Genomic DNA, 22,981 nt, shown 5'->3' on the forward strand with positions numbered 1-22,981 from the left:
CCGCGCCCTCGACCCACCGTGTCCCGTCGCAACCCTCCGCCTCGTTTCCGGCTCGTCCTTTTTCTTTTCGAAACTCGTTTCTAACGGTATGCAGATATATTCATGAAATTGCCCCGGAAACGTGAGCAGAAGCGCATGGCGCTGGCAACAAATTGCAGACGCCCGTCTCGAAGACTATAAAATCAATTTTCCGTTACGCAGTCGGAAACGGAGGCTGGAGGAGGGTGTACAGAGGGGGAGGTGGTAGAGACGTAGGGGCGAGTGGAAAAAATGGGCGAAGGAAAATGAAAGGACCGCGGAAGGAAAGGAACGAAAGCATCCGCAGTTCCCGCGATACCGCAGTAATCACGAGCAGCTAATTAGGGCGGTAATTTCTGCTAATTGCTTTCATTAGTATAGCCTGAATTGCTGTCTTCTTTATCGGCGATATAATTTTATAATTACATCGATTTCACGCGGCCATGTTTTATAACTACGCCGTTCGCGTCAATTGGTTAACTTTGAGTCGGATTTCGCGGGACGTCTTCGACCATTCTGGTGTTTCTTGGTAGCTCTGTGGATATCTATTTTCTAATTAACGGTCAGTTTATTTTTCAGGTCACCCTTTGGTCTTCACTTCATTTCCTTGTAAATTTTATAGTTTAGGATACATTGAAGATAATTTAATTCGAGAGGGCAAAGTACTCCTAATGCACTGTTGCACTGTTGCGAGTTGCAGTGGTATTTAAGAAAAAAATTAACTGTGAAATCATTACACCATGTATGTTGGATAGTAACTTTCGCAATATTTTATAACGAGTAGAGTAACTTCGAAACTCCTATATTATTCCATGTTCAAGGATAATTTCAACGCTTAACACAGAAATGACTTTGGAACTCCTGCGCTATGCTCGAGTAGAGGTTCTCAATTTGCGTCGATTGTAAGCAGATAGAAATTACCGAAGCGAATATGACAATCTGCAATATTTATTCTGGTAAAATATATGACAACTGCAGGTGTGTCAGAAATATTTAATATTTGAAAAGAGTGCCATTTTATCATTGTTGTTTTTTCTAAATATGAAAAAGAAACAAATAATTAACGTTTTGTACGCGCACGCTCGTGGATATGAAATGATCATTCTTCACTCGGCATTTTACACAATAAGCAAAATAATGCGCATTCCGGAAGTTCAGTCTATCGAAACGAAACGGATAATGGAAACGTACAAACAATTGAAAAATGTGCTATTGTAATCAGCGTGGAATGACCTTCCGACGATGTAGATTAATACGTACATTTGCTATACATCTGCTATATTTCAATAGGTGGTTTACGAATGGCAAGAAAGCTACGCCATATTCACTGCGCGTGCACAGTGGGTACAAATGACTAATGGTTTAATGTTAACAAACGAAGAAAAAAAGAACTAACATATTAGAAAGTATATATTTAAAACTCGATAAAAAATTGACGTGGCCAATAAAATAAAAAATTTAATCCAGAAAATGTCCATTTTATTTCTTTCTAACCCTTTGACTACGGCAGATTTTGAAACGCCATCAGCCATACTTTGCAGTAGGAACTCATTTGCGATGTACACCGTGAACGGTGAAACTTTTCGTTGGACGCGCATTTCTGAGAAAGTATATTTAAATAATCAAAACACCGAAACCATGTTATTCATTTCTTTATATTCTGCATTACAGCATTGCAATTGTTTTAAGCGCCTTTAGGCGCTTATAGTACTACAAGTGGAAGTTTTCCAAGCGCCTGCAGTATCACAAGTGCAAACTTCTCAAGCGAAAGTTTTCTAAATGCCTATAATATCACAAGCGGAAGTTTCTTAAGCGTCTATCACAAGCGCAAGGTTTCTAAGCGCAAGTTTTCCAAGCGCAAGTCTTCGAAACGCCTTCAGACGCCAACACTAATCAAGGGGTTAACATATCATCGACTAGACAGATTATCCCATAGGTCACAAGAAGCAATACAAATATCACTAATCTCTCCTTACAAGAAAAACTAAAAAAATAATACAAATCTAAAACGCTCAACCCACGATAATCATACGAAGACACGTACGATCACCTTTCACCCGCGATGCAAGCATATTCTACCATAAACACGAGTCGTATCTACACATGGAACGCGAAGAGTGACACAGAGACTATCATATATGAATAGACATTCGCAGCTGGTCACCGTCGAGCGATCATTACCCGCCTCCTCGGCCAACGATCAGCCGATTTCCCGCGACTTTTTCCACGGCTCCCATTATCGACAAACCGGTGATGACACACGGCTCTGCATGCGAGCTCTCGCAACGAGCTTGGCTCGGAAATTGGAGAAATTCCGCGGACGGACGTTCGATACTTTCGCGTGGCGCGCGCAAACGAAATCCGTGTATATCACCGCGGGAAACGACAATCGGGAGGCCGATGCGCGCGAGCCGATCGGGTATTGTACCGCGGGCGAGGGCGGCGGCCGGCTACCGGAAGTTACGTTTGACAGACCGCATGTAAGCGGAACAGGGACACGGGGGCGAGCGCGCGAATCCGTGTAATTTTATGTTTGCGCCTGTTCGACCGTGATCGTTCCTGCGGCCTCCTAAGCGGCACACGTGCGGTCATCCCGATCGCGCGTTCTCACCCCTCCCGGCTATCGAACTCTATTTAGACGATCCCGTTGTTATCCTGCCCGCGAATGAATCGGACCCATCACGATCATCGACTCGCCGATAATCTCTCCACCTGAGGTCGAGTCCACTTTCAGGCTGTTTTATTGCGTTAATGGCCGTTTATCGCCGCCACTGACAGCGGGGGATGAATGGCGGATTGGAATACGCTGGGTCTTGGAGCGCGTTACGTCTGCGGGTGATTATTGGCATTGGATTATTACAGAATAAGGTGTGGCGACCACCGTAGTCGCCTTTGCACCCCGTGGCGCAGGGCGGAAGAGAACGCTTAACCCTCGAAGCGAAGAGACTGGAGACATTAAACATAGTCTTCAAGGGTTAAGGACGATTTCTGCGAACGTGTCCCCTCCTTTTCGGCACCGAAATGAGGGGGCGGAAAACAGACAAAATGTGAGGGAAAGCAGCCCTCAGGAGTTGCGTACCGAGCACCCATAGCGTCGATCTTTGATTTGTTCTTGTTAAAATAAATTATTTGTTACATATTTCCGAACGAACATTATTCAACCTCACACACGTAGGTTTCCCAAAAAGGTATTTATTTGCGTATAAGTGAATAAAGGATAAAGAAATTGTTTTTTATACGGGGATGCGAGAGAAAAAGAACAAATCTGCTGAATGAATTATTTTCGTGGGAATGTTTTAGAACGACGAGTGTCAATTGTTCCTTGTTCGTCTTTGGATTAATATCTAAGTAAAGAATCACCTGTCGATTTTTGAATAATTTGTAATTGTCTTCAATTATTAGGTTCCTTAAATAATCCTACATCTTTTTTATTTCAACGAATCAGCCTCCTCGCTTTTATCAGAATTACTATGTACTGGTTTAGAGGAAAGGGTGGTATGTATAGGTATACGCGTTAACTCTAGAAGGCTTAGAACAATCAGTCTCTGTATGCGCAGTAAGATTAACGAATGGACGAAGTCCTGTCGTACAGCACGTACGACAACAGTTTTTTGTCCACCTACCTTGTAAGTCCGAGTACCATCTATCCATGATGCTCGATCTGAACAAGTTGCTGAGGTTCCACACCGGATCCTCGAAGCTATCGTCCAGCGCGGGCTCCAGAAAATCGTCTGCTCTTGATATCACGCGGTCTCTCGTGTTGCTTGGCAGAACAAGCACCGTGTCCATACCTTTCTCCTCGTTATTGCCATTGTCACGTGCGCCTGTGGGAAATGAGAAAATTAGTTGAAAATCGTGCGCTGAATATCTTTTCACGTAAACCGTTTTCTATCGATGTCGCGCAATTCTTTCGTAATACGAATTTAGTATTAACGCAAGTGTATTTTCTCAATAATTTAGCACTAAGTTAACCGCTGCGAAGGACGCAATTGTACGCTGTCCATTGTGAATTTTTCTCAACGAACGGGAACTAGTATCCATTACTTGAAAAATAAAACGGCAAAGAACATCTAAAAATTATTTAAATGGACAATAATTATGTTTGGTGCTAACGAGATTGAATTACGATAGTAACAATCTTAAACTGATATTAACAAAGGAAAGTAAGCCTAGTGACGACTCTAAAGTGGGAATATCTCTCCATTCGGTTGGCTAAGCGTTAATGGATTCTTATATATTTACAAACAGGTAAAATTTACTTCTTCTGTCCTGAATAGCTTTTTTTATTAACGCATCTGTGGTGTAAGCACAAGCTTACTTTGTAAGAAACTGCTTTACTTTTGAAATAAACGAGATACAACGTGTATAGATTAGTTCGCACGATTATAAGTAACAAGAGCAATTTTTGTGTCGACACCAAAATCGAGAGATTTCTTCATTCGGATGGCTAAGTGTTGATAAATGGAAAAGGAAAATTGTTCGTCAAAAGTTAATATATTCTTACGAAGCTATCTGCAAAAGTATGCACGATTTTATCGTCAACTAACCAGTGTTCCTATGAGAATTTTCGTAGCGTTCGATAACATAGAAACGTGTGTCCAACGCGAAACAATAACAGTCTTTGTCCCCTCTTTTCAATTGTACAATTACGTAAAGTATCGACCGAAGGATAATGCATTTCAATGGCCGTTGAAAAGAGCCATCGACAGATAATTTAAACGAATTCAGTAAACGTCACCAGCAACGGAGTACAGTTTCTAACGCGAGCTTGTTGGTTCGCCACTTTCAAAAATATGAAAGATTCAAACAGGAATTTTAATTGCGCGCGCACAAGATGTACGCGCCATTACGTTATATAATTGCACGCGGCGCTTTTCGTTGTTGATTTTTCACCCGCCATTAAAACGTGGCATCATCATAGAAAGTTTTAATGAAGAGGCTCTAGTCAGAGGGTATTGCACAATTATACACAGACGACGCATTTTTAAGGTAGTGTTGATGTCAAGATGAAAGTACTCGGCCCGCGATACGTCCGAATAACGAAAAAGAAGAAGGATGCAGAGTATTAAAATGTTGCGAAACGGATTGTTACGGTGCTGCAGGTGCGAGGCTCTCAAATATCGTTCTAAATGAATATAACGTCGTTAAAAGGCTGGATATCGTGCGTATATTAACACGTATACACCCCACGCTGAGTTTTCCGTTCGAGCCATTTGAAATTCTGATTGTGGAACGAAGAATGCAGGCAAACTTGTAATGTTAACTCCTCTACACCCTTCTCTTGATAATTATGCTCTCTATGCTGTGGTGAAAGATGGTAAAGCATATGCCAGAGGCAAAACTATTTAATTATAAATTAATTACAAAGCGTCCAAAAGTCGGTTCAACGCGAAACGTGTTAAGAAGAGTAAGAATCCTGTTAGAGTGAAAAAAGTGCGTGCTCCATTCGCGAGTAAATCTTCTTACAATTAGATTTAACCTTCGAATCTGTGGAACGTCTTCGCCAGGGAAGAAAGAATTCGCTTGATCCAGCTTATGCTACCCCTCGAAACCGTACAATCTCTGTTTAACCCATTTCGCAGCAGATAATAACCAGGCGAATCAATCTGGTAATTTTTAGTATTACGCTTGCATAAATAAAGGAGGTGTAAACCAATTAATAAATGCTCGAGTGGTTCAAAAGATACGGCTTGGATAAGTAGATAATTGCCGGGTGAAAGAGAAGCTTTAAAATCGTACATGGTATAACCAACGATTAACCCGCTTTTTCCCAAATATAATTATAAAATAAATTATCCAGGGGATTCCGATTGGTTCATTGTATATATCCCCTGCTTTTAAAATCATTTATAACACCGCTTTATATTATTCGTACACCGTGTTACCGGTATCGTTTGAGTTCTAATTGAAACGAAATACTGGAATCAGTTACCATTTTTTCACTTGTCGTTTGAAGATATAGCATTGCGTATAAAAATTACCCATCGTAAATTTTTCGAGAAAATTTCATTCAATTGTCTGTGCTTCTAGTTTAGTCAAATTAATATAATATATTATCTCTGTATGTTATATATAATGGCATCAAATAAAATGGTCTGCACTAAAATCAACTTTTGGTCAGTACTTTATTATCCAAGTGGTCAGTATAAAAATACTGAATGTTCAGTTTGGATATAAAGGAGAAATAACATAGTATTAAACCAATTCCATTGCAAGTGGAAAGATAATCTTGACCAATTGGTATTTGTTTAGCTGTCAGTGAGGGCTTCGCATATTTTCTAAGGCTACTGACCCTTCGTATTAAAATACTGATCAGTAAAGTACTGACCAAAAGGGATTAAAATACCGAACAGTAAAATACAGGCCTCATTTAATTGTATTTATGAAAATACTACGTTATTAATAACAAGATATTCTACGACTGTGAAAACTCCTAATTTTTTATGGATTCGAAGGATTTTCTTTACACGCCCATCGTACACATCAGAGGTCATCTATGAAAGATGAAATAAAAGAAAAAAAATCTTGTTCTAAAAGCACTATTAATTTTAATTACATAAATCCACCGAGTTCAAAGTTCCGCGTAATCGGATTGAAAACTGGACGAAGCAGCCTGCGAGCCTATATCTAATAATTATTTTACACACCTCTGGCGGACCCTTTCAAACGTCACGCGGCACTTAGCGTTTTACAAGGAATTTGCCAAAGTGATTTATCGCCGGGGCCTTTTAGTGCCGCGCCACTGAATCCGGTGGCAGCCTCGCACTGTCACGCAGGAAATGCAGGATTCCGTACTCCTGCGCGGGGTGCTTGACACGCATGGGACAATCTCGATCGGTAATCGATAAGCAGGCCACGTCGGCAAGGATTAAAAAAGGAACGAGAAGGACGAAAGGGCGGTGGGAAAAAAAAACAGAAGAAAAAGAAGGGGACGGAGGACGAGAAAAAGGAAACGCTGACCACGTGACGTCTCATTTGCAAAGTGTCAAAGCGCTGCGTGTACCGAACGTAAAGTCTCAACGGCGGCTATCGTTTTGGAATGATCGATCGGCTGTTTTTTTTTTCTTTTTTAACAGCCCTTGCTCTCTCGTTTGTATATCAAACGGTCCAGCGGCACGGTGGCTCTCTCAAAAGGAGGAACGTCGAATTTTTCGCAGACATTACAGATTACAATGTTTATACGGGATGGGATGCGAAAGCAGCGTTGCTTTTTCATACAGAAAAATGGTAATGCGAAGTTACGACGGATCCCAGCTGACGATGAATAATTGAGGACGCGCGTAGACGGGGGTGTCGCGTGAAAGAGTATTTGTCGCGGATAAAGTTGAGTCTAAGAACGCTTAGCTTACTCCTTTCGTTTCTTTTTTTTCTTTTTTGTTCATTCGACAATCGCGATTTTTCGATAACAGACTCATCGCGAGTGCATCGTTACAATTTAAACGCACGCGTCAAACTGCGAAATACAAAGTGAAAAATAAATGCCTGGCTCGGTATCCGTCCACCCGTGCGTTGAATTCTAATAGGACTACGTAGCTCTTTTAGTGCGCTGCGTTTGCGTGTTTCGTTGAATATTTTAACCCGATTTCGTTTTACTTTGGAGAGGGATGAGCAGGAGAAATTGAGCGTACGAGATTCGAAAGCCGTCGGCAGGATGTTCATTAGAATTTTATAAGGGAAAATCGAGAGGCGTTAAGGGTGTTTCCAGGATCGTCTTTGTTTTTGTACACGGGATATTATGCTCCTTCTGCTCCTCCGGGTGCTTTTCAAACAAACTGCTACAGGAGACTTTTCCAGATTTTAGATGTATGATAATGGAGTTTCCAAACTGTATTTTATTTTCGCATTTTCGCGTTGAAATTTCTAAGAGAAGACTCGCGTCTCATTGCATCATCAGAGGGTTGCTGATTTACTTTTACTCCGACTTTGCTTCGATTTCAGAGATGATCGTAACGTTTAAATAATTATTCTGTCGTTCGAAAAAAATCGCCGTTAATTTCTATCGGTTCAAGCGCGCGGAATGATTCCCCTTGAAAATAATCGCCTCGTTTCCCGACGCTTCAGCGAAGGCGAGCTTTTATTATCCTAATTTCCTCGCGAACAAATGGAACAACCACGTTAATCCTTCGAAAGCGTTAAGACCGGCAAGATTTCGCTCTTCGGAAGAGATCTCTATCGTTCGCGCGACTATATACGTAACGCACGTGGAAGAGGGTAAGAGAGGGTGAGAGGAAGAGGGAGATGGCAAGCTGCGAGGAATCTTCGGGCTCAGCTGGAGGTTTTTCTCGAACGCTTCTGGCGATTATCCAATTTGTCTGTCGTCAATTCATATTGACGCACGTAGAAACGTAAGAGTCAATTCGAGTCAATCTAATTCCTGCCTCGGAAAACCCTCCCTCTGTTCTGGACGGGGGCGCGGTCGATCGTGGCTCGAGGAAATCCGCGGCCACGGGTACGCGATGACGAAAAATCGTCGAGATTGCCGGCAGGGAGTGAAATGTTTTGACAGACGACGACAAGATACTACCCCTTATTGAATTCCACTCCCGAGGGGACTTCCACGGTACGCGGAAGACGAATTTAGTATTACTTCCTTTCCTACCCGTAAAAGCACACTTACTTTTACTATCCGAACGTCCACATCTTGCCAATGCAATCGAGTTCCATTGGATGCTAATAAAAATTAATGTGGAAATTGAATACTGCAATCAAATGCAATTCTTGCGTTACTTTATGTAACGTATTGATCGTTTGTTCCGATTCGACTACAAATAAAACAGAAATCATGGTATATTAGAAAAACAGATGTGTATCGTATTTAAACATGAAGTTTTTGTACAACGTTTAAATTCAAATTGATAAGTTGATTCAGTGATTCTGAATCACGACAAAAAGATACAGAGGAGGAACGAGAAGAAAGAAGTAACGACGTTATAACGAAATACGATAAAAATTGTAACACGTGTATAACGAATACATTTCTCACTGCAAGAAGACGTGAATCCTGCAAGAACAATGACAGATATAGAGAGACCGAAATCTGTATTTAAAAAATCTGACAACATGTAATCAAGTACGCTGCGCACTGCACATGCATCGCGCAATCATTTTTTTTGTACCCGACGTACGTAATTCTCCCTTCGAATAAACGGGACGGTTTTTACAATCGTATCCGTGCCAATTTCCGCATGGTTCATTACAACCGTATCCGAGGGGCGAGGAAAATATTCCGTTAATTCTCGGTTGGATACCACGCGGTCGCTGCCAATTCCCACGCTTGTAATTCTCATAAACCGCGGTGCCGCGCGAAAGAAGCTCATTGTTAACAAAATTGCCGCACGGTCATCATTAATTCAAGAGGTCTCCCGCGGAGCGACTCTAACAAGAGTCTCGAAATTATCACCGAGCATTAAACTTAATTTCTCCGAGTACAACCGTTCGCGGGGGCGAGCGCGTTAAGTTTAGCAACTTCCGGCGAACTTCCGCCCCTAAGCAGTTTATCGCCGACCATTTATACGGGCGGAACGCTTTACCCGGTAAATCTGCACGCCTATCCCGAATATGGCGTTAGATTGCCACGCGATCGACCCCCTCGATTCTTCGACGCGTTCTCCCCCCGCGGTTTCCTCTCCTTTTTTCTTTTTTTCGTTTCCTTACGCTCTCCCAGGTGTACACGGGTCCCTGGATTCCCTTGAGAAATTTGAACAGGGATCGATTTATCGGACGTGGCACTCTCTTCTCTCTCACTCTCTTTCTCGCTCCTCTTTATTTCCCTTTCTCATCCTTCTCGCTCGTATTCCTTCCAGCCTTCGTCTTTCTCTTCCACTCCCTTTCTCAAGTGGCATTAGGCAGGTTTAATGCGATGCCTGCAAAAAGGGAAACAGGGTGTAGAGGTACGGGCGAGAGTAGGTGCCGAGTGCCATTGACTGCGGAATAAAATAGACGGTGGCATTTCCAGCGCGGCTCCAGCCTTGGCAAAACTCCATTTCTGTTCCGTGAGGTCCGTGCCCTGAGCAAAAATTGATATTTCCCTTCCCTTTCTTCGCGTTCGTTTTTCCCGCCCCGCCCCACCGTAGCTGGTCCCCTTCTTCCGCTTCTTCGTTTTACATCGACGAGTTTTGGCGCACCCCGCGTAGATATATACAGATATACGTATATCGTAGCCGGTGTACGTCACCGCAATTTCGTTGTTCCGTGTTCTTGCAGGCTGATGGTAGAAATAAAAACACGCTCGATTTTTGGAAGGTTGCGTCTAATGCGTGCCGATCAAAGGTTCCTGCAGTAGTCTTGTGTTCAAACTGCGACACGATTCTCCTTTTGGAGTCGATACGTTGTCAGAGGATTTAAAACTGACGACCCTTAACCTTCCTTGTGGTCTCATGTCAAAAATTTGTTAGGATAGAACGAAATTTCTGTAAGCTTTCGTATGTCGACGATACAATCCTCCAAGATACTTATCGTCTCGTCCTCTTCAATTACTCATTTCGAGGCCTTCGAATCGCAGCGAGCAATTAAAAAATTCGACGTTAAAGATTGAAAATCTTCTCACCACCGACAACGACGCCACGTAATTGCAAGAGAGAGACCAGGTATCTCGCTCCGCTACTACGTTGCACAGAGATTCGTTAAATTCTCCCTGGACTGAGCGCGGGATGTTTAATTGGCGGGACGCTTATCAATCCGGTCGTTTGAACGCGGGGCGTCTGCTTTTGGACACCGGGTAATTACAGTAATTATAGGCGAGGCATCAACGTAACGCGTCGTATACAACGGATACATACGCTGGCTATACGGGAACGATACAGCTCCTCGATGACAGTAGCCTAGGGCCTGCGCCAATATTAGGATGAACCTCTTAGCGTGCGCTACACAGCTATAACCATTGACACAACCACTTGAATTAATAGCCGGCAATTAAGCGGATGATACCTTCCCTTACCGTACACATGACCCCGGATAGGTATAGCCAGGGTCGAAATAACCCGTGCTCGTAAACCTCTTCAGAAATCAAGGTAAGCATGCTTTAACCCATTCGCAACCGCGTCAATTCGCAGAGTCGTGCTTCGAACCGCAGCAGTAGATTATGACGGGTCGAGTCAGACACGAACTTCCGCACGAGTCGTTCGCAGTTCGAAGGGATCGATTCTGTTCCACCAATTTATTTCGAGTCCTTAAGCGGACACGAAAAAAAGGAACCGTGGACGTTTCGCCGTGCGCGAACGTCCCTTTGCGAGGCTCTTTAAATTATTAATGAAACACACACTGTTAGCGGCGAGTCGCGCGATTCTTTTATTGCGGGGAAGAGACTCTGCGGCAGAGTGCAACCCCGCGGTTCTGAACCACGACGACATCAGTCATGTCGCTACTCGAGGGTTTAGTTTACGACCACCCGGTTTATTTTCGCCCGTGCCATGGCGACTCTGGTTTGCGTTGATAAAAAGACGATCCCGATATTTACTTCCCGCGTGGACCTCTGCTTTTCGTTAATTTATGGTCCGTCTTGGTCCAGGAAAGTCTTGTACGGTGCTCATCGACGAAAAAATAAGATTGATGCGGCGCGCAAGAGAAAAAAATTAGTATTGTGGGCTATAACGAGACGCTAGTGTGCGAATCTGTAGGGAAATGAGAATTTTAATTTGGACTATCTTCGAGGAGGGAATATGATTGATTAAGTGAAATGATCAGTGTTGTGGGATTTAATGGGGTGTCGTTATGTAGGTATAGGAAGAAGATACATTCGAATGAGGAAGACTCGTTTCGAAATTTCGTTGAAGGCATAAAATTGATGTGGCTCGTGACGAGCTTGAACGTTATAGGATATAACTAGGTATACGCATAATGCGAGTGCTCATGTAAGAGCGCGCGCGTACTCGTGGATATTCCCATTGAATTTATACCACAGTGTATCAAGTCGTCGCAATTGCCAACTGCAGGAAATCGTAGAGTGCAACGAACGTTCCAGAGAAGGCTTTATGGAAATCGATGCGAATATATAATGATCATAAGTGGACCTTACGTTACTTTAAGTACCTGTGCCTTTCGTTCCGTCAGTTTATCGCGGGTTACGTTAAAATCGCGCTGTACTTTTCATTTTTTTTTTTTTATCAGCACGTTTGGTTCGATTGTTGGTTGCATCGAGCAATTTAATTTAACTTTCGTACCTTGCGCATGTTGCGTGGGCTGAGTCTGAATGGATAGTCGTGTTTGTTTAAATATTTATTCGGTAAATAGTGCGTGTAGAAATAAAGTTTGCATGAGTTTATGCTCCACTTCCTGAATTAAATAAGTGAGAGGTAATAATTAAGCGGATTGAATACTTGCGACGTCCAATTAAATTTTATTATGTCATATATCCCAAATCAATGAATTTTTCGAGCAACGACGCGTGCTTTTCGAGTCGATATTGGCAATGCGCACCCAATTTTCCGAATTTCTTTCTCCTTGTATTTCAGGTTATTCAAATTTTCGAATTTTCAAATTTGAATATTTATCATTTCTCGACGTCACATTCGAATCTTTACACCTTCGAGTATTCGTGTTATCAAATTTAGGAATTTTCACGTTTCCAATTATTCCAATTTTTTTTTTAATTTCAACCATCCACAAGCTGGAAATATCGCATTTAATTCAACGCGATTACCCTCGCACCGACAGACCAGCGAAAACAGTCGTCGGCACTCGATATTAAAGTATGTTTAATCCATCGACAGAAAAATTGCTCGCAAAGTGGCCGAGCAGCGAAACACAACATTTCAATTACCTCATTGACTTTGGTACTCGGAAAGGGAAACTTAACTCGGATGCGAGTTAATCTGAATGAAACTCAACATTTAAAGTGCGATGCTCTGTTGCGGTGTCCCCAAAAAGGAGTATTTAGACACTCGCTGTTTCGGAGCCTGTGCAATGTCGCAGAATCCGAGGCACGTCGTTCCCTACCGGAAGCCTATAAGCGTAATTGTTTTTAACGCAATAAAACGACGCGACGCGGCAACAAATAACGAACTAGTTCTGCTTCGTTATAATTATCTTTCGTTACAAGTAAATAAGCATTTTCCAGCGGTGCAACGTTCTCCTTGGACTTAAATAGATTCCCCCGTTTCCTTCGTTGAATTCGTTTCTGCGGTGAAACCTTCCAACTCCATTAGTCGATGCATAATTTCTTTTGCGTCCCGTACAAAGTGAACTTTCTAATCTCTCCGTAGAACCGAAAATCCGACTTTTAAATATTCATACGAAACGTTTTAAAACATGTCACATTCAATCGTGTTTTATGAGAGCATCCTGTCTCCCGTCTATCAATGTCATTTAGATCCATCACTGTTGATTACGCGTGCTGTTATTAAAAATCATAAATTATTTTACCATTGTATCGAAAATGTCACTCTCGCCCACCCAAAGAAAATTGAACCATATTGCAAAGACGACTTTTTATCGTTTTTTCTTCGCATCACCTTTTTTAAATTACATCAGGGACAAAACGGTGTGCGCGATTTAACGCGTGACAAGTTATTCGACCTGTTATCCGACGACAAATGTCTGCTTTTAACGAAATGACGCGAAGACAATTCGCGGCGCGCGTGTCGACTGAATACGCGACGAACGAGCGTCTCGAGATCGTGGACGGTGGCCTTCTTGGCGCAGCTGAAGAAACAAGTTTTCCGTAATCGTGCGTGATTCATAGCACACATGACCTACGCGTGTAAATCTCGACCACTGGCATTTACCATCCACCTGGAACCTTGCTTGGTTTCCTGACTATACTGCATACCAGTCGCAGCGCGAGCATTTTCCGAGCCGCTTGCATTAACTCTTTACGGCCATCGTGTGATCGTTCCGGTTTTCAGCTCGATAGCTGATGCGTTTCATCAGTTCGAATGGTCCTCTCGATTGGAAAAATTATTACACTCATAATTAACGTTTCGATCAACGAAACGCCAATCTCTTCTCGTTTGGCTTTACGTTTTTCCTTGAAATTTATAACAAAACCATTGTCCCTGCGTTCGACGTGTAAGGGACATTTAAAATAAAATTCCGTGATTAACTGGTTGAGCAAATAGATCGTTAGAAACGTTGTACGCATGATTGAATTATTTTTTCTTAAAGATGAATAATGTTTACGTTAGAGCTGTGTTTGTAAATGTAGTGGGTTCGTAGGTATTCCATGAAGTACGCTTTCTTATCGGGATATGATTATTCGAACCTGTTCTCTCCTCGCGAGGTGAAAAATGATACGCTCGCATGTTGCGAGCAGAAGGGATCGTTGCACGATTTTACATTAAAAGCTACAAACAGTCACAATCAGAGGATTTGCAATTCCGAGACACCATTGTAACAGTGTACTTATGTAACGCGATTTTTAAATATTCATAAGCCGCTTTTAGAATTCATAAATTTCGCGTAATACCTTAGGCACCGATGAGCTCCACCTTCGAAAATGGAAACGGTGGTTACTGCAGGCTACGCGAGATTCCATTTTCTTAAGCGTTTGAAAATAACTCCACGCACGGTATTTCAATTACCGATACAAAGTTGCCTAAGCGGCGTAGTTTACAAAGAGCAGAGAATTACTTTGGTAAAATGCATATGCATACGGAGATTAACTCTCCTTTGATCGTGAGTAAGTCTTTTTTTTTTTTAAATAAAAGGTAACTCATACCTTTCGAAAAGTAACGTTACTCTGTTTCATTACTCTCTTCATTTTTATTTCACGTTAATGTGCCTTCCGTAATAATGTGATAATATTAGTCTAGCGTATAACGATATATTTGCTGATAAGTAACACGAGTTACAATGAGATAAAATTTCATCTCCACAATTTTCCTCAAATTATTTCTCTGACGATATTGCAAACTTATCTATATATATTCATTTGCAATTTACACGTTAACATGATGCAAATACTAACTAACTTCATTAATTCATTTATTTGCTACTCGTATTTCCAATTAACTTGTATACGTAACACCCTTAAATTAACTCTGTTCACCCTCTTGACCACAAAAGTAGACAATTAATATTTTATTACTATTAACGCTCATCAACACAAATATAAACGTTACGAATAAGTAGTAATAATTAAAAAAATTAATCCATTTCCTTACTCACTATAAAAAAATCATTTCTAAAAAGTTGAAACCAACAAAAAAAAAAAAGAAATTCCAAACGAAACATTACAAAAACGCAACATCACTTCCTAACAGGTCAATTTACGCCTACCATACAACCTCGCGTTCAATTACATGGAATCAGCTCGCAGCTAATCAAAAATTTGCACCTCGTATTTCGTTCTTAAAAAGAGGGTGAACGCCCGCGGATTCGAACGCGCAGAAAATCGTCGGCTGCGAGCGGGGTGCAGCGAGGGCTGGAAAAAAGGGGAACAGAAAAGAAAATTATATTCCCAGCAGGAACGCGAGCCCCGGCAAGGCTGCTACGGGAAAAAATATGAAATCTCTGCGGAGGTAAGTGGTTGAACCATTTTCATCCGTACGCGGCCCGCTGGATCCGTTCCGCGGGCAAGTTCCACTTTCCGCTCGCGATGGTGGAAAGATACAGGGTTGACAAGCGGCGGCGCGGACGGCGAACAGCCGGCTGCAGGCCAGGGAAGGTAAAGGTTGAGGTGATAACGGCGTCGACAATGCGCCGCGGCGCATTATGAAACTTGAAATCGAAATAGCGAGCGCGCGGGTAGACGTACCGCGAGTACGTGCTTGATGCCAAAGACGTAATAACTTGGAAGTAGTCGCGTGTAACGTAACGTTCAGACTGCGAGTGTTGTCGGCCCTTTGTGCTCGAGGGCTCGTTAATTACACGAGAAGGGAAATTGACCTACGTTTACGTGCTCCGCGAAGGATCTGCGAAGCTGGCTGACGATCTTGTGTAGGGTTTCACGTGGGATCGGGGATATTAAAACTTATGGCGATGGAAGATTTCGTTGACACGTGGATACAGTGTTAACGAGACGACTTTGCCGCGCGGATAGGTTTTGAAATGAATAATCGACGTGTATTCTTGGAATATTTGTAGAGAAAAGGCGAAGATTTAGAGGTTTAGGGCTTGCATGCTCGACAGCCATGTTGGGTGGAAGGGTGACGAGATTTATAGAGGGGTGTGACCTCCTGGAGTGACCAAAAAAAGCTAAATCTGGTGAAGTGGTCCACCATAAATCGTGTTGCTATAACGAATGCAAGGAATTCTGTGTCTTGAGAAAGGAAAGCCGAGAGGATGATATTTTTCGGCGCAAGAGGCTAATTGGTGGAGGCGAGAAACGCCTGCTGGCTTTTGGGGGAAATAAACGCGGTGAAGAGTAAGACGAGGGTTGGAGTTATTATTAACCCTTAGCATTCAGATCTTTCTTGGACGTTAGCAATAGAAACTATTGTTAAAATAGCGATAGAACATTTTTGTTTCAATAGAAAAGTTCAGGTGTCCCCCTCGAAGAGGATATCCGAGTGCAGAGGTTTTAAAAAGTATTGAGAATTAAGAGGTCAGAGTCAGACGTGAGAGCTTCTAAGATATTGTTAAATATATTATACTCTAAATCTAGAGACTGTACCAGCTATCTCTGAATCCCTTGAAAGCTCAAACACCCCTTAGTCATGCCTATATATTTTTAAAAAGTTCTTATTTCTAAGGGGTAACTATCACTCTCGGACTTAAAGGCAGTAAATACAGGTACTTGGTTTAATATCTTGGAAGCTGTAAGAGGCAGAGAAATGGTACATTGAAATACGTGTACCAGTGCGAGCGAAATTTTACGTTGATGCAAGAAAATCATTGCTTTGAGTGGTAGGTACTAAAGAAACATTTATCTGAATTGAAGCATCAGGAATGAAAATTTCCCTCGAATCGAATATTTACTTATTATAAGGGGATTAAAATCGAAACACGGAGGAACGTTTATTTCAATTTCGTTGTCATTCCTAGGAAAATGTCTACTCCTATAAATTCATATTATCTTTCCATTTGTTTAATGGGCAAATAAAGCAGAATTTCGATGTTAATAAAAATTCCCACGTATTCCACGTTGACTCAAGACATCTTAGAAATAGGGTTCCAACCAAACAATGCTGCAGACGAACTATTTGCTGTAAGATTATCCTTCAATTAAGTACGTTGCGAATGAAGGAAGAACGGAAAAATTAATTGTTCTTAGTATTATCATATAACATTGCGATATAAATTAAAACGAGGAATTCTCAGTTTCATTTAAAATTGAGGGTGTATTCAATAGTACCGTATTTAACTACGCATTGTCCTAATTTTATAAGCTAATTTCGAATTGTACGAGCTGACTATTTGTCGTGTTATTACGTCAGAGGGTAAATTAAGGAGAGCCACTAAGAAGTCTCGTCCAGCATTAAAAGCATATTCATGCGACCAGGTATAGAGTACGTGGAACGATATTGCATGACCTATACTACGGGATTACTATAATGTTATGTGGATGGTAAAACGGGGACGTTAAATGTGAAATAGTAATTAGAAGGAAAGTAAAATGTCGCAGTGGAAATTTACTCGGGACTAAGTACTACTTACACTTAAGGAATAAAACGGATTCGTACGAATTTCTGAGGAACAAGAAATTACAGCTTGAATTTTTCTTTCTCCCCCGCGTCTGGTACGTGTTTAAGAATAGATTGGAAAAATTGATCGTGTACGTACGTACCCAAGATTTGATCGAGTAATATTACGCAAGTCCTTAAGATTTACTTTCACTAGTTTCCAACTTGTACGTCAGTCGTGTCCTTAAGGCAGAATTGTTCTAGTTCAAATAAGTAGATCAATCTATGTTATTGGGTTGCTATCTGTGCTCGAAGAATCCGTATTAGACGCGTTTAATTATAGTAAATATTTAGAAAATATTGTGACAGAATGTAGCATTGAGTGCTTTCTGACAATAACAGCGATTGTGTTAATAAAGGTTTGTTCAAAGTTTCATGTTATAATGCTTTTGAAAGGGTGTGTACATTTAATAAACATAATCGCAACACAAATCTCCCGTTGTTTAAACGGATATTGTGCAAATGAGCTAACGTTCTATGTGAAAAGTAGTTTCGTAATAATTTCATTCGTCCAACATGGAAGCAACAGAATAAAAAATGCCCAAGAGCAATTTCAGCAGCATTGCGTAATATTACTTGCGTATAGCATTGTATTTCATACGTCATACATGTTCTATGATCTATGGCTATTTGTCAAAGCAGCTAAACCCGGTGGAGATAAGAAAAATTGTTCGCGAACCGCAAAATAAAATTATTCCAAAATAACGGTAACATAGCAGCCCTCTCATTCCGCGGCAGCAGAGAGATCGGTGTAAATTATCAAATAAAGTACAGTCAAATTTGTGTCCTCTCGCTGACGCGATACATGTAATAATTATTAAAATTTATATCGCATGAAAATATTCGAAATGATACGATTTCACGCGCGCCGTGCGACGAAAAATAATTCCGACGATATAAAAATGAATTCTTTTGATACCCTCCGCTTTTTTCGCGAATTTCGTTCCGTCGCGCGAAAAGGATGGACGCGGTCACGCGACGTCCACTCGATTGCATTACGATGTTCCGCGGTATAAATCAGAAAAACACCCCTTAAAGGACGGTCCTGTATTTTCCGGCGCCTAAATCATCGAGAGCCAATTAAGAAAGCCGCGTGGGCGCAAGGAAAACGCCTGGCAAACAGCAGGAAACAATTATCCCGAAATAATGAAAATCCCAGTGGACGCGATACTTTCGCCCGCGATCGTGTCCGCGATGGTCATTAAACGCGTGCACGGTTATATCGCGCATGCGACGGGTTCATGAATATTGCATTTTGTCAGCGCGCCGCGAGTAATAAAGAAGGATTATCATAATGAAATTCATTTTCAGTTATGCATGTACGTAACGTGACGCACAGTAGGAAGTGCACACACGCGGCTCCGCTGCCGCTCGAAAGGATATACGGTTGACCGTGAGGGGACATCCCTCTGTCCTCGTTACGCTCGTTACCCTCGCTGAGTCGCGAAGACGCAAGAAGCTACACGTACACGTGATGCGCAAACATATCACACGTGCAACTGCATTAAACACATGCGCGGGACGCGTAACTAAATCAAACGTACACACACGCAACGCGTGGTTACGAGCACCGTGTACGAGCGATCCGTGAATAGGCGGCCAGCTTTGTGTAGCTCGTGTCTCTGTGTGTACAAAAACTCGTGTACACGCGGCGTTGTGCCAAAGCTGTGTTAAACGAAACCTTATCCGACGAAATCTTGGTGCACGTACGGAAAAAAAAATGATACGCAACTTTGAAATTGAGGCGAGTGATTGAAAGGAATCTGTCCTCCATGACGCTGTCGAAATTTTATCGTGGACCGTTTAAACATTTTTAAAGACAGATTCTATCATCCTCAGAGTCCGTTTCTCTTATCTCGCATCGAAGCTACTCTCGTATACCGTAACGAACGCAAAACGACAGAAAGCCGAGGAGATAAGCAAACTAACAAGACACCATTTTACAACGAGCGCAATGAATTTTTCATAAACACAGAGAGACGCGTGGAACGATTTCGGTCTGTCGGATCCGCTAACAAGAATGCGCGGCAGCGGTCGTCCAATAAAAAGTGATTGCAGCGGATAGATGCGCATCTAATTGGACGGTTGCGCAGTAGATACGGCTGGTTTTAAACGGACGGCCACACGGTGGTAGATAGAGCCGCTTCGAAACGGACACAGCCGTGGCGTGCGTTCGTTTCAGCGAGGCCGATGGGGTCGGAATCATTACCGCTCTCGTTCGTACGCGTCGTACGTCTCTCGCATAAACTTTCACGATAAAACCGTGAAAATCCCGCACGAAGACGAGAAAGCAGGGAACTTTGAACTTGCGTCCTGCGTTGCATGCGGATTCGACGCGACCGCGCGTAGATGCATAAATGAGACGCGCGACTGTACGCTCGCGCGTACGCGGAGGACCGATTGGAGAACCGATTGGAGAACCGGCGCGCAACGCGTGGAAACGAGTTCTCGCGCGATTCGCCCCGATCCACGGCGAAGTCCTTCAACGTGCGCGCTTCCGCTAGCCGCCTGTCGATAATTGGCAGTCGTTCCACTTCTTTACCTCTGCCAACTCTCATCTTGGAATGCGACCGGCCACGGCAGCGCGTCGACACGTTCCGCGAGGTCTCTGCACGGCCAACCGTGGCGTAACGCGCCAGGAACGGTACAATGAACTTCTTCGCGCTCGGACAGAGATACGAGTTGCCTACGAGCTGGTCTAGCGGGGTTCGCCCGCTCGCAATTAAAGGAGAAGCTGGAGAAGGATAAGCTGAGCGGATAAGAGAATGCCAAAAAAAAAAGAAGTGGAAATCCAAGAAACGAATCGGTGGAAAAATTTATGGGCGTGGTTGACGTTGCGAGGACTCTAATCTCTTGATTAGAGAGGAAACGGGACGATGGAACGAGTAGAACGATCAAATCTGTTCGTGGTATTAATGTATGAAAATTTATGATGGTTTTTTGCTGCTTGGTATAATTAAAAACAGCGTGGATAAAATAAAGGGAGCGAGGGCTGAATCGGGGATTTGTGATTCAATTCGATTGGCCGATTTCGAGCGGAGAAACGTCTATTCATGATTATAGTGACGAAAGCGTGGCGTAAAAATGGAAAGAAAACACGCGAGAGACGAGGGAAGAACCGGGTGAGTCGGAAGAATAATATCAGACGATGCAAGCCGTACTGGTACGATTTAAGAATTCCAATTCAAATGCGTGTAGATATTGCATGGAGGGAAGGTTGGTAGGAAGAAGACCAAGATGAAGCGAACGCCGGATGATTTAAATAATCGAATTTCGTTTGAAAATTGCAGGCGGAACGTTTTTTCGAATATCGTCGATAATACCTGCGGTGCTGTTAAATAAATCGCGATCGCGAGGGCGCAGGGAACGGGAGCCGTTCGATCGGAGTGTATCAATTCGTTAATCGCCGGGTATATTAATATTATATAGGTATTTAGCCGCGGAACAGAGACTGCGGACGCGTATCGTATTCCATCGCGATCAGGACGCGCGTGAATTGAATTTTAAAAATTCACCGTGAACCTGATACGCGATTACGCGCCGCCGTAAGTTAACCCGATCCCCGCGCATAATTCGCTAAACGGCACGACGATTTAATCCGACTGCCGCGATTCGCTGGTCCAGCGCGCGTACGCCAGCGATTTTCCGTACCGGCGCCAAGTACCAGAAACACCTGATCGACGCTCTGAAACGTGAAATATCGCGCGAAATCGAATTAGAAAACGGATTGCGAAAACGCGTGGCGCGCGTAAAGTCAATCGAGCACCAATCCGGGCAAACAAATGAACACGCGCGAAAGAGGCTCCGCTAGAAATTGATCGGAGAACCGGTCGCGTTGCGCGCGTATTTAGCAACGGTGATAAATATGACTCGATGTCGAGTCTGGCGAAGCGAAGTTTTAATTTACGAATTGTTGCGTCCGTGAAAAATGCGAGCATGATCCTAAACAGTGGCGAAGGTATTTAGAGAGGATTCGATGGGAGTCTCCTGTTCGAATAGAGGCACTGTTGGGTATTCTGTGATTAAAAATGTGCACGACAAAAAGATGGAATGCAAAGGGAACGACGCAGGCTTATTCTTAATAAAATACAGATGAGGAATAGATGAACGACAGTTGTGATTTATAGCGACGCGAGGTGGACTTATTGCGGTAATGTTCCATTTGTCAAATAAATTCAATGGCGCGTCGTTATTAGCCTCGCGCTGACAGAGATGGTCAACACTTGGAAAATACGCAAGTACAATATAAGTACGATATATTATTCAATTTACTTGATAAATGAATCATTAATTCAGCGTATCCAGTATCCGCGTACATAAATCACATTCGTTTATTTATCCTGACATTGTTTTACGATAAGGACACATATTTGTTATAACATTTTACGGTTATTTTCAATCGCGACACACGTCGACGCTGTTACACGTTTATACCAAGCTGAACTGAAAAGTTCGCGGCTGAAATGCGTATTTCTTCGACTTGTCCGACTACGATCTTTCCGATCTACTTAGACGATCATAAAACTTCGTACATCGTTAGAGAAATTACGATATTTTCTACCATAGAAATTATAATTCTTTGTATTCGCGTGTTCCTTTCGTTACTATTTAATGAAAAAGTATTATTTAGTAAAAAAGTATTCGTGTTCGATAGTAATAACGGCGAGAAAGCCTTCTATCCGCGAAAATACGAGGGCACGAGCGGACATTTACCAGAGATGAAAATGGCGCGGCATTCAGCTCCCGCGTCGTTGTTCAAGTATACGATATCCGCGCGTTAAGGAAACATCGGCCGTAATAGGCGATTCCTTATTAGTTTCTGGCTCGCCATCTTCTATACGCTCGGAGGTTACATAATGGGATTGGTTCGAGACGATAAGCCCCGCTCGACGGAGAAAGAATAAAACGAGAAGGAAGAGACGCCGGATTGTATACGCCAGGTTCGTGACAAGGGTGCCGTAAACACCTAGGCGATGAATTCCTTCACGTTCTATCAGCGCTTAATAGTTCGTGCATATTTAACAGACAGCACTGCAGAGTACAAAGAGTGGTTCGTTCGCGCACTTGAACTTCGAGCGCATCAGCCGCAACCAGAAATAGAATTTGAAGAACGCCTGGCGTTAATCAGCAAAAACCGGGCAAGCCACGCCAGTCGCTGCGATACGTGGCTGGAATAACACGCTCGAGGGCTACGTTTCATCGAACGGATACGTTAGAAACGATTCTCTTTCTGATGGCTAACGTAGCTGTACTCGTGCGTTAAGAATATACAATCGATCTTGACACTTTCCTCTCGCGGTGGTTGTTCTTCAACGATCGCAATAACATCGATGTCGCGATTATCAAGAAAACGTGCACGCGTCAACACGTTTCCTGTCGATTTTCGATAAACGTTTCGATACCTA

The 22,981-nt window shown here is 42.7% G+C and overlaps 2 protein-coding genes across 2 annotated transcripts in view; both read right to left on the reverse strand.

Moving 5' to 3' along the window:
• The window catches only part of LOC143422556 (icarapin-like), a 54,571-nt gene that overhangs the window by 17,165 nt on the left and 14,425 nt on the right, over positions 1–22,981 (reverse strand). Inside the window, exon 2 of the mRNA XM_076893305.1 lies at positions 3,642–3,842. Coding sequence (XP_076749420.1) covers positions 3,642–3,842 — 201 coding nt within the window. The remainder of the gene's footprint in view (positions 1–3,641; positions 3,843–22,981) is intronic.
• The window catches only part of LOC143422531 (leucine-rich repeat, immunoglobulin-like domain and transmembrane domain-containing protein 2), a 238,939-nt gene continuing 225,709 nt past the window's right edge, over positions 9,752–22,981 (reverse strand). The window contains exon 2 of the mRNA XM_076893258.1: positions 9,752–9,776. The gene's annotated coding sequence lies outside the window, so the exon portion shown is untranslated. The remainder of the gene's footprint in view (positions 9,777–22,981) is intronic.

This window comes from Xylocopa sonorina, chromosome 3 (genome assembly GCF_050948175.1).
Source record: "Xylocopa sonorina isolate GNS202 chromosome 3, iyXylSono1_principal, whole genome shotgun sequence".
NCBI lineage: Eukaryota > Metazoa > Arthropoda > Insecta > Hymenoptera > Apidae > Xylocopa > Xylocopa sonorina.